Source organism: Electrophorus electricus, unplaced genomic scaffold (genome assembly GCF_041902795.1).
Source record: "Electrophorus electricus isolate QZ-2024a unplaced genomic scaffold, ASM4190279v1 Scaffold132, whole genome shotgun sequence".
Lineage (NCBI taxonomy): Eukaryota > Metazoa > Chordata > Actinopteri > Gymnotiformes > Gymnotidae > Electrophorus > Electrophorus electricus.
In genome coordinates, this window is record NW_027658414.1 from 116,627 (window position 1) to 131,861 (window position 15,235).

The 15,235-nt window shown below is 44.6% G+C and overlaps 1 protein-coding gene across 1 annotated transcript in view; it reads left to right on the forward strand.

Moving 5' to 3' along the window:
- LOC145654557 (SNF-related serine/threonine-protein kinase-like) overlaps positions 1–13,550 on the forward strand; it is a 34,738-nt gene extending 21,188 nt beyond the window's left edge. Inside the window, exons 4-6 of the mRNA XM_081708785.1 lie at positions 5,705–5,917; positions 8,276–8,410; positions 9,769–13,550. Coding sequence (XP_081564911.1) covers positions 5,705–5,917; positions 8,276–8,410; positions 9,769–11,116 — 1,696 coding nt within the window. The 3' untranslated portion in view covers positions 11,117–13,550. The remainder of the gene's footprint in view (positions 1–5,704; positions 5,918–8,275; positions 8,411–9,768) is intronic.
- The last annotated feature ends 1,685 nt before the right edge of the window (positions 13,551–15,235 follow it).

Below are 15,235 nucleotides of genomic sequence, written 5' to 3' on the forward strand. Positions count from 1 at the left end.
GCCTAATCGTGACTGATGACAGTTGCAGACTACCAGGGGCTGGGATGTGAGGAGCACTCATCCATAGCCTGTATCAGTTCATCAAGTGAGCAACACTGTGCCCCTGCTTAGCCAGCCAGCTACTCCCACGGCATTCGATAGGAGGTTCAGAAGTTCAAACATCTCTCTTCTGCAGGCATGTGTGTACAGCTGTGGTAAAGCCATCTTTCCCCTGGCAGATAAACACCTGGGCCATGCATAGTAACTGTCACCTCACGTTACCGACTGTCCCACTCCCCAGCAAAATCCCCCCCACCCAACCTCCAGGTTTCTCCAAGCCTAGCGCTGCATACGAGCATGCACAAAGCAGCCCTCTTCCCCTGCTGTGCCATGGCGGGAAATATGGGCATAGCGTCAGCGTTGAGAGCTAATATGAACACATCGCATACAGCATCTTAAATGCTTTACTGCTCTTTAGATGTAACCTCCGGACACGTAAGTTCAGTGCGTTACAGTTTGGGCGCATGGATGTGTCGGCTCCTAAACTGGCTGAAGCTCATGTGGTCTTGTATTCTATACCTTAAGTAATAAAAAATGTTACAATGTTCTGAACTATTAACTACAGTATTGCAGCATATTCCCACATTGTTCTGATTTATTTTAGTTTTTGTAGTTTTTTTTCTAGTCTACTTTTTTCTGTTTTTCTTCTTTGTAGAAATGTTTTGAAATGTAGTGTCCTTGTATTTTCAGTGTTTTTGTCAAGAGCAGTCATGCTAAATCATGGTTCATATTCACATTCTGCTCAGAATTATTCGTTTTATGTAAATGTTTCTAGGTGTAATCTTTTAATGGTTTTCTTCAGGCATTTGTCTTACATTAGACACCACTATCGAATGCAGTTTTTTAGAAGTAATTTACTAGATGGATTTTGTTTTATCTGTTAATTCAGTAGGGCAGTTTGTGTTATAGTCCCCAGTTTCTTGTTGATGTGGGATAGTTTAATAAACATGGTAATCCTGAGGGATTATCAGCGCGGTGCAGCATCTCTGCATGGTGAAATGCCGGTGGAGTGAGGGGTGTGTGTGAGGCTAAGACATGCCGCTGGAGGTTTCCATTTGCCCCAGTTACTCTATCTTTATTTTCTTGCTGCCTGTTCACAGTGGCCCTTAATTCAGTGTCTTTTTTTTTGTTTTTTCCCCTCCCTCTCACTGTTTGGTTTTCCTCGGCAACATCTACCCCTAACTCTCTCTCTCCTTTTCTTCGTCACCCCCCCCCCCCCCCCAATTTGTCCGTTGCCATGGTGTCAGCGTGGTACCAGTGATTTGGCCTGATGGAGCATGTGTTTGCTCCATGACTCTTGGACTGGGACTTCCTGCCACTTTTCTTCACTTCATTGGGTCCCAGCCATTTCCTTAGCCACTCTGCTTCTACTGCTTCAGAGTGAAGTGTAGACGTCAACGGACAAACCGACGGCTTTTGAAGACGGTGATCTTAAAACGGGTTGCACAGCTGTACTAGTGTTTTTAGCTGAGTGATCTCTGCCCTCTACAGGGTATATCCTGCCCCATCTCTGAGTGCCCTTTGGAGTCATGGAAATTCCAGCCATACATTTCTCTTAATTTCCTCTCTTTATCGCTCTGACTTGGTTTACTTTGGCACGTACAGTGTAGGTGTCCCACCAGTTGCAGTAGCAGCACTGCAGTTTCACAAGTCCAGTTGGAACGCATAAATCCTGTGTCTCCAGGCAGCTCTGCTGGTCTGTTGGCTCACAACCGGGGGCCCTGAGTGCGCGACTAGCTCTCAGACCAGGCTTTCAGCTCGTAGTGGCTGCCGGAGGTCATGTTTCAGTGGTAGCGTAAAAGACGGCATTGACTGATGGAGCTGCTCGCCATGTGGTTAAAATGGCAACAGTTGCTGGCTTACCAGTATTACTGATCTTCCACCTGGTGGTTCTTTAGAAGAACCAACTCGAGCCAAACAGGAATGCCAGAAAGATCAATATATGTCAGAATCTTGACGTTGTTTTATATGCTACTGAATCAACATGCAGAATTTTAAAGGATTTCTTAAATAGTCTATAGATTTTTCAGACTATAGTTACCTGTATTAACTTCCACTTGAATCGCAGTAATTTTTTTGTGTGTCTGTGTCCATGTTAAAGGTATGACGCATTTAGTTAATTTATAGCTCATGTATGGATTGCAGTTTATTAATGTTACAGCCTATCCTTTGTTTGCATGGTATGTGCCAACTACAATAGACACATACAAAGAACTGGCCCACTTTTGGTCTAGAAATAAAAACAGCAATTATGCTTGCTTGTGATTCATAGAAAAGTGAAAAACAAAGGTGGTCTGAAATGGATTATCTGAAACCTTTATTTCATGTACATGCAATAAATATCAATGTTTGATACTTCATAGCTTGCAGATATTTGAAATCGGATCAGTTTCAGGGTCCTACTGATTGGATAAATGGTTGAATAGTTTTCATAGTTATCTTGTTCAATATCCGCATTTTTGTATTATATTTAGCTTGGTGTTCTTGTATGGTGTGGTTGGGGTTTTGATCCTGGCAGGGGAGGTTTGTGGGTTTTGGGGGGCTTCCCCCCCCCCCCTTTTATTCCCCCATGTATCACTCTGTTCTCAATACTATTATGAATGCTAGTACCACTATGAAAACCTTTGGGCACCCTTTCTTTTACAGTACTGTGTAAATAAAAACCATGGCACACATGGGCCCTGTTATGCGTGGGGCTCTACGACCGTCCCTGCAGTTTTTCCGCTCGAGGAGCAGGGAGGATATATTTCGTTTTTGTCCAGGAACAGGGGAGGGGAACATCCTCCTTAAGCCTCTATTTATGAGCCATGTTGCGAGGCCTCATTTTTCGTTAATTTATTTTTTTTTATGACTCTCTATTCTAAAGAATTGTGCAAATGCTGTTGCAGTCTGTGATCCAAGAAGTGAGCCAAACGTTACCCGTTCATCGAATGTTGCTCTCCCTAAGTGATGTCAGCGGTGCCGTCGAGGCCTGGCTTCAAGCCGGCAAGTGTGAATGAGTGTGAGTGCTCCCTCTGCAGTGACTCCAGGCCCTGCTGAGAGCCTGCACCAGCCCGCTCTGCCCGTGTGGATGTGGGAATGGGTTGCGACTCTTATCGCTGCTCCATGCTGTGTTGTAGATAGGCACAGCACGCTCTCTCGGGAGCCTCGCACTGACAGCTGTCTGGCAGGGCGGCAAATCGTATGACCCAATCACGGCTACTTTCCACATGTGGCGTGGAAAGTAAAGGCACAGTTGAATCAGGGTGTTAGAAATCTGCCTTAGGCCTGCACTGTCTCACAGATTGGCTTTTATGCAATCTTGGTAAATGGCTAACCAGTATGTTGCCTTAATGCTCATGATAAGCTACATTATAAAAGGTTCATTTGTGGCCACTTCAGATATAAACCCTAATTAAATTCACATGCACAAGAGTGATTGCACCGCATTGCTGAGTGAACTTTGCCCCTAGTTCTTTTTCCTCATATAAGCTACAATGGCTTTTTTTGTCTTGCACCTGATAATGGCCCACATGCTGTGACACACAGTGCTTGGCAGTGTTACTTTGCATGGCAAAAGTCATTGTGAAATAGCTTAAGATGCTGAACAAAACTGACATCATTAAGGGTGTGGGGTTTTTTTTTTATATATATATGCACGCTATTATTTGTGGCCTATATGTCTACGGCCAAAGTGATGGTGAGCTAAGGAAACAATTCCTGCTCAAATTGCTTTTCATTTGACTTTTTTAATTGTGTGGTTTGGCAGTGTTCATTTGTGTTGCAATGGCGGGGGGGTTTTGTCCATCTGTTTATTTTTGTTTTGCCTCCCTTTTGAGTTTGTCAGATTTCTTTTGAATTCCAGTTAATTTTCTATTTGCCAAGTTCAGGCTTCATCTGGGAAGCCTTTTCCAGTGGAGATATTTTAAAGCACAGTGCTAAGAGGATTAAATCCGTTGCATTCTGGTTGTGTAATCTCACACTCATTAAATTACTATATCTGTTTTCACATGTTTTGATTTGCATTTCAAATGGAAACCGTTAGTGACCCAGCACTCCATCTCAGTAGCATGTACAGCTCCTCACACTGAGGCGTTTCAGTAAATCGGTGCTCATCATCTTCAGCTGCTAGGCACAATTCAAGCCATACGTTGATCTCCTTCCCCCCCCCCACCTCGTCATGGAAACCGCCATGTGTGAATATAGGAGACACAGCCATCTCCAGTTACTGGACATCCTGCCTATCAGAAGAGGAGAGCACCATTTAAGCAAAGCCTTTCTTTCTCAGACACCATGGTGTTGCATGTTTTTCCATTGTAGAACAGAAATGGAATACTTTAATGTGGCATGAATTTTTTTTTACTGGTGAATGTGTAAAAATCAATGTGGCCCAGGCTTGGAGTAAATTGTCGGTTGGTGTCTGTTTGCCGTCCTGTTTTCTTGTGCCAGATTGCTTGCAAGTGACTTATACACCTGGGCAACTTGTGGGAGGAAGAGATGTGAACATGCTGACATCTTTATTTGGCAGTTCTGAACCTTGTACGGGCGTGTTGAAATTCCTTGCATTCTGGATCATGGAGTCAGCCCTACCTGCATGACCCTGGAGCCCATGGCGGCCATGTGTTTTTACAGTAGTGTGAAAGTGTTAAGTGCTACAGGATGTTATTAGAGGACTTGCATGTCACCAACCCTTCTTGAGAATCATTCCAACAACCATCCTTTCACAGTGTATAAATATATCTATAAACCCGTGTGGCAGGTTTAAACTAACAGAGCCAAGCACCCGTGCTGCAACTTCTAATGGTCAGTTTCTCTTTTGATCGTGGACATGGTTATTAGGCATGGCAAGTCTAAATTTAAACCCCACCATTTAGTGCCACTGCTCCTGCTGATTACTGGGTGATTATGGGATTCTAATGGCTACTGCTTTAGCCCGAGGCGCTGATGACATGGTTATTCTTCAGATATGGCAGAAGAGGTTTCACTGCAATAGCCTGAAAACTTAACACTCAACTAAGTGCGTCATAGAGGGATAGCTTGCTTAGCTGGTGTAACCACTGAAATAAAGGACTAGAGCATAAGTGATGACCTGTGACGTGGAGTGAGAAGAAAAAAGTTTAAGTGGTAGGCTAATAATATGCAATGCTTGTACTTATGGAGGAGGGAAAGGGAAAATTGTTAAGCTATTTCTTTATTGCTTATTTTCCTCAAATTGCTTGGCTGTGGGTAAAGTGAGCACGGGCCGAGCTGGCTCTCCAGTGAAGCGCGGCTGATGCGCAGGCTCGTCCTGGGCTATGTCGCCGCTTCATGCCGGTAGAGCTGTAATTTGACAGTGTGCATGTGCTGAATGCTGATGCGACATGTTCTAAAGATGGCTCCGTCTCCGCTCTCACAGCCGAGGGACCGCCAGACATTTTCTTCACAATAAGGCCGCTTTCATTTGCTTCGCACAGGCAAGAGTTTGAATCGGAGAGGTCCTCTGTGGCTGCCCTTTCACACATGGGCTTTTACACTTTTCCAGGAAATGGGGAGGGGGAGGGTGGTGCTCACTGAAGCTAATAGTAGCTCAGCTTTTGAGTGGAGGCTAGGAAACTGGTTCTGGTCTGAGCCAAAATGGCTACAGAAGTTACTCTGGAGACCTCTGACAGGTCATGGTGCTTATGTCATCTCCTGTCACCCCGAACAGTCTGATTAACCGGATGCTGCAGAGGGACCCAAAGCACCGGGCCTCCCTGGAGGAGATCGAGAGCCATGCGTGGCTGCAGGGGGTGGATCCCTCCCCGGCAACAAAGTTCAGCACGCCCTTGGTGTCCCACAAGAACCTGTCTGAAGAAGAACACAACAGCATCATTCAGCGTATGGTGCTGGGAGACATTGCAGACCGTGAGGCCATCATCGAGTAAGTGGCCCTACCACAAAACCCTTCATTTGTCTTTTTGTCTCTCATGAGTACACCCATTCAGTCACCTCCTATTTATTGGAACCTTCTTTCATTAGTTCATAGTGATGAATAATTAGGTTGAATACAGGAGGAATTGTAAGCTGGAGTGAAATCAGTGAAAAATGAATAGCATTTTCTACCATTGCAGTACATCATTATTCAGCGACCAGATTTCAGCAAAAAAGTGCCTCCATTTCAATCACACTGAGCTAGGGCAAGCATCAGGAAACCTGTAGGCTATGTAATGTCCAAAGTCTGTCAAACACTGGATGACTGTCTTTTATTAATTGACAAAGCAGTGGTATTATTCAACCACTTTCAGAGAAGTGCATTAGAATAGTCCTAATGTCAGGAAACAGGAAATTGATGTAATGTTTTGTTCACGAGTCACACAGTGAAGAGTGCCATGCTGCATGATGGTTGAAAGATCATTCATCAGCCTCTACTTCATCTGCCCTGCCTAACCCAGACAGCTGGGAAATCCCAGTGCTAGAACCAGTTAGCTGGCCCAGGGAACGCCTACACGTTTAACAGCTAAGCAGTTAAATTAAACATGTGATGGGATTAATCACATGGCTCAATACAGAGTTCAGTGCAGAAATGTTACTCCATCATATTTCTCATAACACCAAGCGCAACAAAAATATTGTACAAATGTGGCGCAGTTAAAGAAGTTAAGCACTAGAAACCATTTTGAACCACTTTATATATCCTGTTTGGTATTAAGAGATGATTTGGGAGTTAGAAGGTACTTGAACTTTTTTCTTTTTTTTTTTTTCTTTTTTTTCTTTTTCTTTTTTTTTTTAGTATTTTTCCTCTCAGATCTCATGTATTGTTAGGAATTTAAAGGCTTGCTGGTGTAGATGATATAGCAGTGATTCTCAGCCCAAGCCTCGGGATCCACTGGGCAAGCCACACGTTTGCTCTATGCCAGCTACCTCTACACCTGTACCAGGTGTTGGAGTGGGATGGAGCAAAACTTGAAAAACATGGTTCTACAGCATACTTGACTTCTGAAAATATAGGGCCATAATTGGTCTATAGCATACACGCCTTAGAATAACAGAAAAATCAAATGGAATAAATTAAAAATAAAAGGTAAAATATTGGAAAACAAAGTGCTGAAGTCTTAAGGTTAATTCATGGCTAATTCAAACACAGGTTTTAATCTCCTGCATGAAATGTACCAATATCGGCCCTCAGGCGACTAAGCAGGGATTTCTTCAGTTTATGGGGCCACAGGAAGAGAAGACAGCCTTTCCCCTCTCAAGTCAATAGACTACAGCATGCATCTTCAGCAGACAGGACACTGGCCAATAAATAAAAGGATTATTATTTAAAGTCAAACTTTGGTGGAAACTAAATAATAGTAATGATAGTTTAGGGGGAGAATAGAGTGAGTGAGAAATGAAGTGCATCTGGGCCTACGTAAATTTGTATTCTGTGTTAAACACTGAAGAGACATTATGAACATTACAGTAAAAACACAGCAATGTAGAAACAGTCACATTCATAAAGGAGATTAGGAAGTGGTGTAGTAGGCCTACAAATATTACGCAGCGTGTTTTACTGATGTGAAATTGGTCAGAGTTCTACAGTATGGACCTAAATTTTGATCCTGGTTACAGCCCAGACAGAAAATCACAGCAAGCTTTTGCAAAGGTGGTGCAAAGTAACGTTTTTGTCATTATTAAATTCAAGGTAGCGGGACAGTGCCAAGTCCTACTTCCTCAACCTAGTTTTGGTGAAACACATGGCAGCCCAGTGAACAACAAAAGTGAAGACAACATTGTGAAACTGTCAGTGTTCTTTGCAGGGGGGCACTCTGATACAGGTTATACCAGTTTATTTGTAGACTTACCCTATCCGAGTTTTACTGTGAGATTATTGTTATTGAGGGTTATTTGCAGCAGCTGAGGGTCCATTTGTTTGTTCATTAGTGCATAATCCCTGCGAAGTGGAGAGGAGGGATTGGGAATGTACTCAGAATGTGCTCCGCACAGGATCAATGCCAAACGCATGCTAGCTGTAGCCAGCAGCATTAGATCAGCCGGAGGAGGCTCACTGAAGTCAGTGTACTCTTGGCATACTTCTGGAGAATACCCTGCTATTTTAGTCACACAGGTTTGGGTGAAATATGTGACAGAATGCTGACCACCAGACCTTTTAAAGGCATTGTTATCCTCTTGAATGTTTTAAAGGCAAGGTTCTTGCCCAGTACATGATCTAAAATGTTTCAGATCCCCTCTCTCTCTCTCTCTCTCCCCCCCCCCACCTCTCTCTCCATTAAATACACTCTTTCTTCTCCCTTTCTAGAGCCCTAGAGACTAACAAATACAACCACATCACAGCTACCTATTTCCTGCTGGCCGAGCGTATCTTGCGGGAGAAGCAGGAGAAGGAGGTGCAGCCACGGTCCTCCAGCCCCAGCAACATCAAGGCCCACTTCAGGTACCATTGCCTGGCCAACAGCCCCCTGTGGTCCTGCCCAGGGGCCTTGCGGTCCCACTCTGTCTTGATTTGCCTCAAGCACCAGTGCTAAAGAAAGATGAGCCACTGTTCAACATGATGGTGTCTTGTAAGGGAGTCAAGAAGGTGGGAGTTGGTGCTGAACAGAAGTGACTAAAGCTTGGTGTACTAGGCCTCTCATAAGTATAGAGGAGAGCGACAGGGCTGTCGTGCACTCAAAAGACAGGCCGAGCTCTCTTATGTTGGCTGTTCAGTATGTCTGTAGGTCAGGTTGTGAAACAAGAAAATATCTGAGGATATCAACAATTTGGGCGTGTCTAGTGCAAGGTTTGGTTGTCCCCGGAGCCGTGCTGGCAGTCTGGCTGAGGTTCAGTCATGGGCACGCCTGCCTCTGCTGTGTATTCACACCTGTGTGCAATCCAGTCATGGAGAGCCTGCTGGTGCTGGAGGGGAGGACGCGTAAGGCCAGGCAGCACATCCTTGGTGAGTGAGGCCTGAGCAGGGGGCTAGAGCACAGGGCCTTCCGAGAGGAGGGCATGCACACGGCTGCATGTGATGGCATTTTGCGAATCCCCTTATTTGGAATGTTTTACAAAAATGATGCAAATCAGATGAGGAAATCAACAAAGCACATAAGACCCTAATGAGTTTAAATTAACTAAACGTGCACAACAGCCTTCTGTGTGGAAGGGATAAGTCATTCAGAGTGGCCTTTCTTTGCTTTCATCCATTCAGACTTTGCATTTTAGATCTAGCTGTTATCTCTACTGAGAAATGACCATAGTGCCCTGTTTGTTTGGCTTGTCACTATATCAACAAAATGTTTGTGGAGTGTTGATGGTTTGACTATGTGGTTATGATACCCTGGGAACATGTATGCTCCAGTAAAGTCATACACAGCTGAGTCATTTAGCATCGAACCCCTTCAACACAGCACTTGTTGCTTCACACAAACTCATTAGAGCATGCTCCTTTCATCAGCACTGAAGCAAAAGCAGGGCATTTAGTCTGCAAGTCATCCTTTGATTCCCCTGCTCCCCAACCCCCTTCTATTCAGCAGATTGTTAAAAGCTTGGCTGGAGAGTCAGGTCAGCCTTTTGTCAAGGACTCTGTCATGAGGGCTCACTTGTTTCCTTACAGTACAGTTTTGCTGTATGCTCTACTGTGTTTCAGCCTTGAGCTGTTCTAGACATATCCATATACGTTATACCAGTTTCGTGAAGCAAGTGCAAATTATTCGGATCCTCTGTTTAGGAAAATGACCGTGCCATGTTGATATTCCATAGCACATGGTATTGTGGAAAAGGAATTATTTACATCTGTGTCTGTTCTCGTCACAGGCAGTCATGGCCCACTAAAATCGACATGCACCAGGACATCGAGGACAGCCTAGCGGCGTCCTCCATCTCCCACGCGGGGGGGCCACAGTCGCCCGCCCGCAGTGCAGAGAACCTGCTGAACGGCCACCGCAGCAAAGGCCTTCTGGAGCTGGGCCGGCGCGAGGAGAGCAGCGAGGCGGGCACCAGTGGCCCCACTCCCAGCCCAGCAGCCTCGCTTCCACCCAACCCGCTCAAGCCCAGCAGCATGGCCCCACCGGCAGCCGCCTCTGCCAAGCAGCGTACCTGCCTCTTCCGTGTGGAGGAGGACGAGGAGGAGGAGGAGGAGCAGGACCCGTCGCCGCTGCCCACCCAGGTGGTTCTGCGGCGCAAGCCACCATCCATCACCAACCGGCTAACGTCACGCAAGAGCGCCCCCGTGCTAAACCAGATCTTCGAGGAGGAGGGCGAGTCGGACGATGACTTCGACATGGACGAGAGCCTGCCGCCCAAGCTGAGCCGCCTCAAGATGAACATGGCGTCGCCGGGGACGGCGCAGAAACGCTACCACCGGCGCAAGAGCCAGGGCCGCGGCTCCAGCTGCTCCAGCTCAGAGACCAGCGACGATGACTCAGAGAGCCACCGTCGGCGCCTGGACAAGGAGTCGGGCTTCACCTACAGCTGGAACCGCAGGGACAGCAGCGAGGGCCCGCCCGGCAACTCGGGCGGCAACGGAGGGGGCGGCAGCAGTGGTGGGCAGGGCAAACCCCCAGGGGAGGGCAACTCTGGACCAGACAGGGGCAGCCCGCCTGGCGGGGGTGGAGGAGGTGGTGGGGGCGGGGGCGGAGGCAGTGCGGGAGGAGGGGGCGGATCTAAGGGGCAGGGGAGCCCATCCAGCTGCTCGAGCGGCAACAGTAACCCGACGTCGGGTTCGGCGCGCAGCGCACCCAGGAGCGCCGGTGAGCTGGTAGAGAGCCTGAAGCTCATGAGCCTGTGCCTGAGCGCTCAGTTCCAGCACCGCAGCTCAGGGCGAGGTGGGCGCTTCATCATCGACCCACGCAGCCTCTCCAGCGTCAGGGTGCAGGAGAAGAGCGCCTGGAAGATGTGCGTCGGCTCCAGCAGCAGCCTGGACAAGGTGGCTGTGCCCAGCCACGCCACCATCAGCAGCAGCAGCTCAGTGGACCTCTACCAGGACCAAACAGTGGCCATGCTCAAAGAACTAGACCTGGCCACAGAGAACAACCTGAACTTGAAAAACAACGTGCTTCAGCTACCTCTGTGTGAAAAGACCATCTCCGTAAATATCCAGAGGAACCCCAGGGACGGGCTGCTCTGTACGTCTGCCCAGGCCAGCTGCTGCCAGGTCATATGACGGTGGGTCAGGTGACCAGTCCTCGTAGCAGGTCGCTCCTGTCACAGCATTTGTAGCATTATGAGGACTAGAGTACTCTTCCAGTAGCTGTGTATGACCTTTTCCTATCCTCAGCCTTCTATGTTGTCTTAATCATTCTTTCAAATCTATTTATTGGGTTCATTTCCTTGGACCCGTTTGATTTTATGAGGTGCACGCTGCTAACCCCCCCTTTTTTTTTTTTTCTTTTTTTTTTTATAATGTTGAGCGGTGGTCCTATTAAGTTCCACCCCGTTTTACATTACGCCTCCCTGCCATTTTTTCTCATGTCTTTTAACCTCTTGAAGTGATGATCACTTAAGATGCATTACATGGTTCTGCATTGGCCAGTCAAATAAAAATACCTGTCAATTTTTTTTTAATGAAATATACAAATAAAGCTAAGTAAGTAATGACCAAATAATGACCAGTACATAGTAGTTAAAAATGTGAGCACGAGAATCCTTGTAGGATGTAACTGGTGCAAAATTTAAGCCAAATGAAATCTCTGTAGACTACAGGCAGTAGTAATGATGATGTTTTTAAGAAGAAACTCGCACAAAAGGAAACTCCAGTTCTGATTCCAGCTCCTATCTGATGTCTTAAACTAAATGACCAATTACAATTTAGTAATGTGCTTCTGTGGAACACAGTTAATTAAATTACATGTTGAGAAGTTCATATTGATGGTTTTTGAACTTAGAAACATTACCTTTGGCAAGATAGTTTAGTAATGTTTGAAAGATTTGTGAATCCCAATAGAAATTCAGTTTTTACTATTTGTATCATTTATCTCTCTTCTTTTTAATTAGGTGCCCCCCCCCCCCCCCAAAAAAAAAAAAAAATCAAAACAGGAAACTACTGATAGTCAGGAAATTGATGTGGGGTTTTGGGGGTTTTTTTGGGCTCTTTTGTTAATTATATTGACAAATTGTTTTCCTGTGGTTCAGATGCATAAGCTAGAAATTCCCAACATTAGTCTGAAAGTTTTGTCTACAGTGTACAAACTGACTGAAGAAAGTTGAAACCATATGATAAACTGCCAGCTTGCAGTGTTAAGTCTGCCTAAGTTTGTATCCAATTGTTAAATACCATACTTAATTATTTCAAACGTTTATCCAAAGTGATAGCATGTTATTCAAATCGGAACAGTTTGTCTGGACTGCATTAGACAGGCCATGCACCTTAATATAGCATTTTTCTGTTATGTTACCTTTTTAAAATCCACACACCAATTCAGATACTCATGACACTGCAGCAGTATGTCAGTTGTAAATTGTACCCACAGAAGTGGATCAGGTAGCAAACTGATTAGCTGCTTGTCCATGGCTGTGTGCTGTATCTGATCACCTGTATCAATCTTTAATGAACCATTAGCACTGATGAGCCATGGTCTGCCTGTGTACCTGCAGTTCTAGCGCCAAATGACTGGTTTTATTCTGAAGAAAAGGTGAAAAAAAAAGCGTTAGTCTCCTAAATGCTGTTCAGCTTCAAATCCTAGGCCAGCTGGTCTCACCTTAGTTGTTCCTTTGTGCCATTGATACTTTTGTTACTGTATACCAGTCTCCATTTAAGACAGGCCTTAGGAGATGTCTATAGGGTATGTAAATACATTTTTAAAAGTTTATTTTTTGAAAGGACTGCTGTTTTAAAATGCTGTGTTGAATAGAGACATTGGGTTGGCTTTTGAGTTTAAGCCATGCTAGTTTGTCACCTAGCAGCCTAGGCTCCAACTATCAGATACTCCTGAAACTTTACTGAGCTGCTCGTGTGTGGACACTTTCAGGACATCTAGAATCGCCTGGTGTAGGGGCTGATATCAAAGCTATAAAGGGCCAAGGCTAAGCCAGAGGACAGTGGTAGGGTAAGAGAGATTTTAAGGGCATTGGCAATAAGCTATAAGTTGCAGCTATCTGTAAATATACATATTTTTCTTTTATATTTCATAACATGTACAGCCTTAGAATGGCTCACTTGACCGAAAAAGAAAATTATTGTGAGTATTTTTCTTTTCTTTTTAAACAATAAGGTGTGTAAATATAAATGTAAATATGGTGCTCTCTATAGAACTGCAGTGTTGGCCATCTGGTTAAGAGCTGTAATATAGCCTTATTAGTTATGAGTGTCAAAGAAAAATTTAGCAAAGTTGAGAAAAACAGTGCTATATTCATAATGTCAGTCTCAGACTTTGTCCTGCTCTGATATAAGCAGGTAAAATGACGTGCATGTTGGACGTTTGACTTAATTTATCCATGTACATCAAGGGAAAAGAACCATCACAAAATGTTACTGGACCAAAATCATGTACTGGCATAGAAAGAAAATGAAATGGATAAATGTACTGTTGTTGAAATTTGTCTTCAAAACTTACATATAGCTATGGTAATGTCCAAAATTAAATGTTGTGGAAAATGTCTTTAAATTTTGTCTGGTTTTTTTTTTAAATAAAAACTATACTGCAGGAGTACAGTAAGGGCTGCTATCCTTGTTAAAGAGCAGAAGAAAACATGACCCACTGGCAAAATATAGGATGTTTTACATAATTGCTTGTTTTATTTATTTTATATTTTTTACAATTTTAGATTTTGTATATTACTATACTGCTACTATAGTTGAAACTGTCCTAAGAGTTATGCCAGGGATAGTGGTAGCCTATTGGTTAAGGTGCTGGTCTGGTATACAGAAGGTTGCCAGTTCAAGCTCCACCACTGTGAAGTTGCCAATTTTATGCCCCTGAGCAAGGCCCTTAGCCCTCAATTGCTCAAGTTGTATTCCGACACAATTGTAAGTCACTTTGGATAAAAGCATCAGATAAATGCTATAAATGTAATGCCAGAAAACTGTTGTTTTAGACCAGTCAACCCCTTTCCTAGCCTAAAACATTCACAAATTAAGAATGACATAAGAATATTGTGCTCTTCAACTGTACTACAAATTCCAAGACCACATTTAATTTCCCCAAGATGCTTCAGATTAACCACCTATACTGAGTGCCTGGAGCAGATATGGGATAAGTGCTTTCCTCAAGGGTGTAATAGCATTTGCCATCAGCTGGGATCCAACCCAAAACACTCCCAGGCAAGTTTTCTCACTGTGGAACAACCTTGAGCCTGCAGTCTAGGCTTGCGTTCATCAGAAATGCACAGTATGACTTCTTGTTTACTAAAGCATGAGATGAATTCGCTGTGGGCCGAAGGCTCCAGCTGAGAGCGCGACACCTGAGTGGGCAGTGTAAAAGGAGAAGTTCAACGTGACTTGATGTGGGAGCCCTCAGACCCACTACCGTTGAAAGGCTCTCTAACGTGATATACTGCTCACTTGGGCTGCCAGATGTCTCAAGTAACCCAGCACCCTTCGAGGGGCATCAGAGAGAGAAAGGCAAGTATGCGGTTTGCTCCAGCTCATCACTAGCAATGCACAGTAGGGCTAAACAGCTGAGAGGCCATTAGCCTGGGAGCTGGGGCAGGCTGGGCTGAGCTATGTCCTACTTAGCTGTGTCCTGCACACTGTAAGAGCGATGACCTTTCACACTTTCCCAATCCCATGGTTAGCAGAGTGTAGCCCCTTGTATGTTTTTCTAGCATGACTCGTCTTAAGTGGCACCAGGGTTTTAAAGCAGCATGTCATTACACAATTCTCTCCACTTCCTTTACAAGTCTTCTTATATACAGCCAAAACCCAAGCAGTAACCTATGTGCTAATTAAAATTGCTTGTAGATATACCAATCTTATTCACCATGCAAAAAATGCTCTTACCTGCCAGTTGTGATAAGTGTTGATAAATAAAAGGTACTGAGACATTGGATCATGCCAATTTAAATGGCAGTTTTCATTCTGAGATGTGCATTACACAAGAGTATTCCAGCACTGCCCTTTCAGTTTCTCCTCACAAACATCATTTAACTTGGGGACATGCTTTGTAGTTAACACATCTTGCCAGCAAGTTTGAGAACTGCTATACATAATGAATAACTCGCATGCCCCAGAAAACAATATATGAACCTTAATGTAATGGCCAAAACGATTTATAGCCTTTTCAGATCTACTGACTAGCAAATCAATTCAGACTGAGGCCAGGCAATGAAAACAATTGTGCATCTG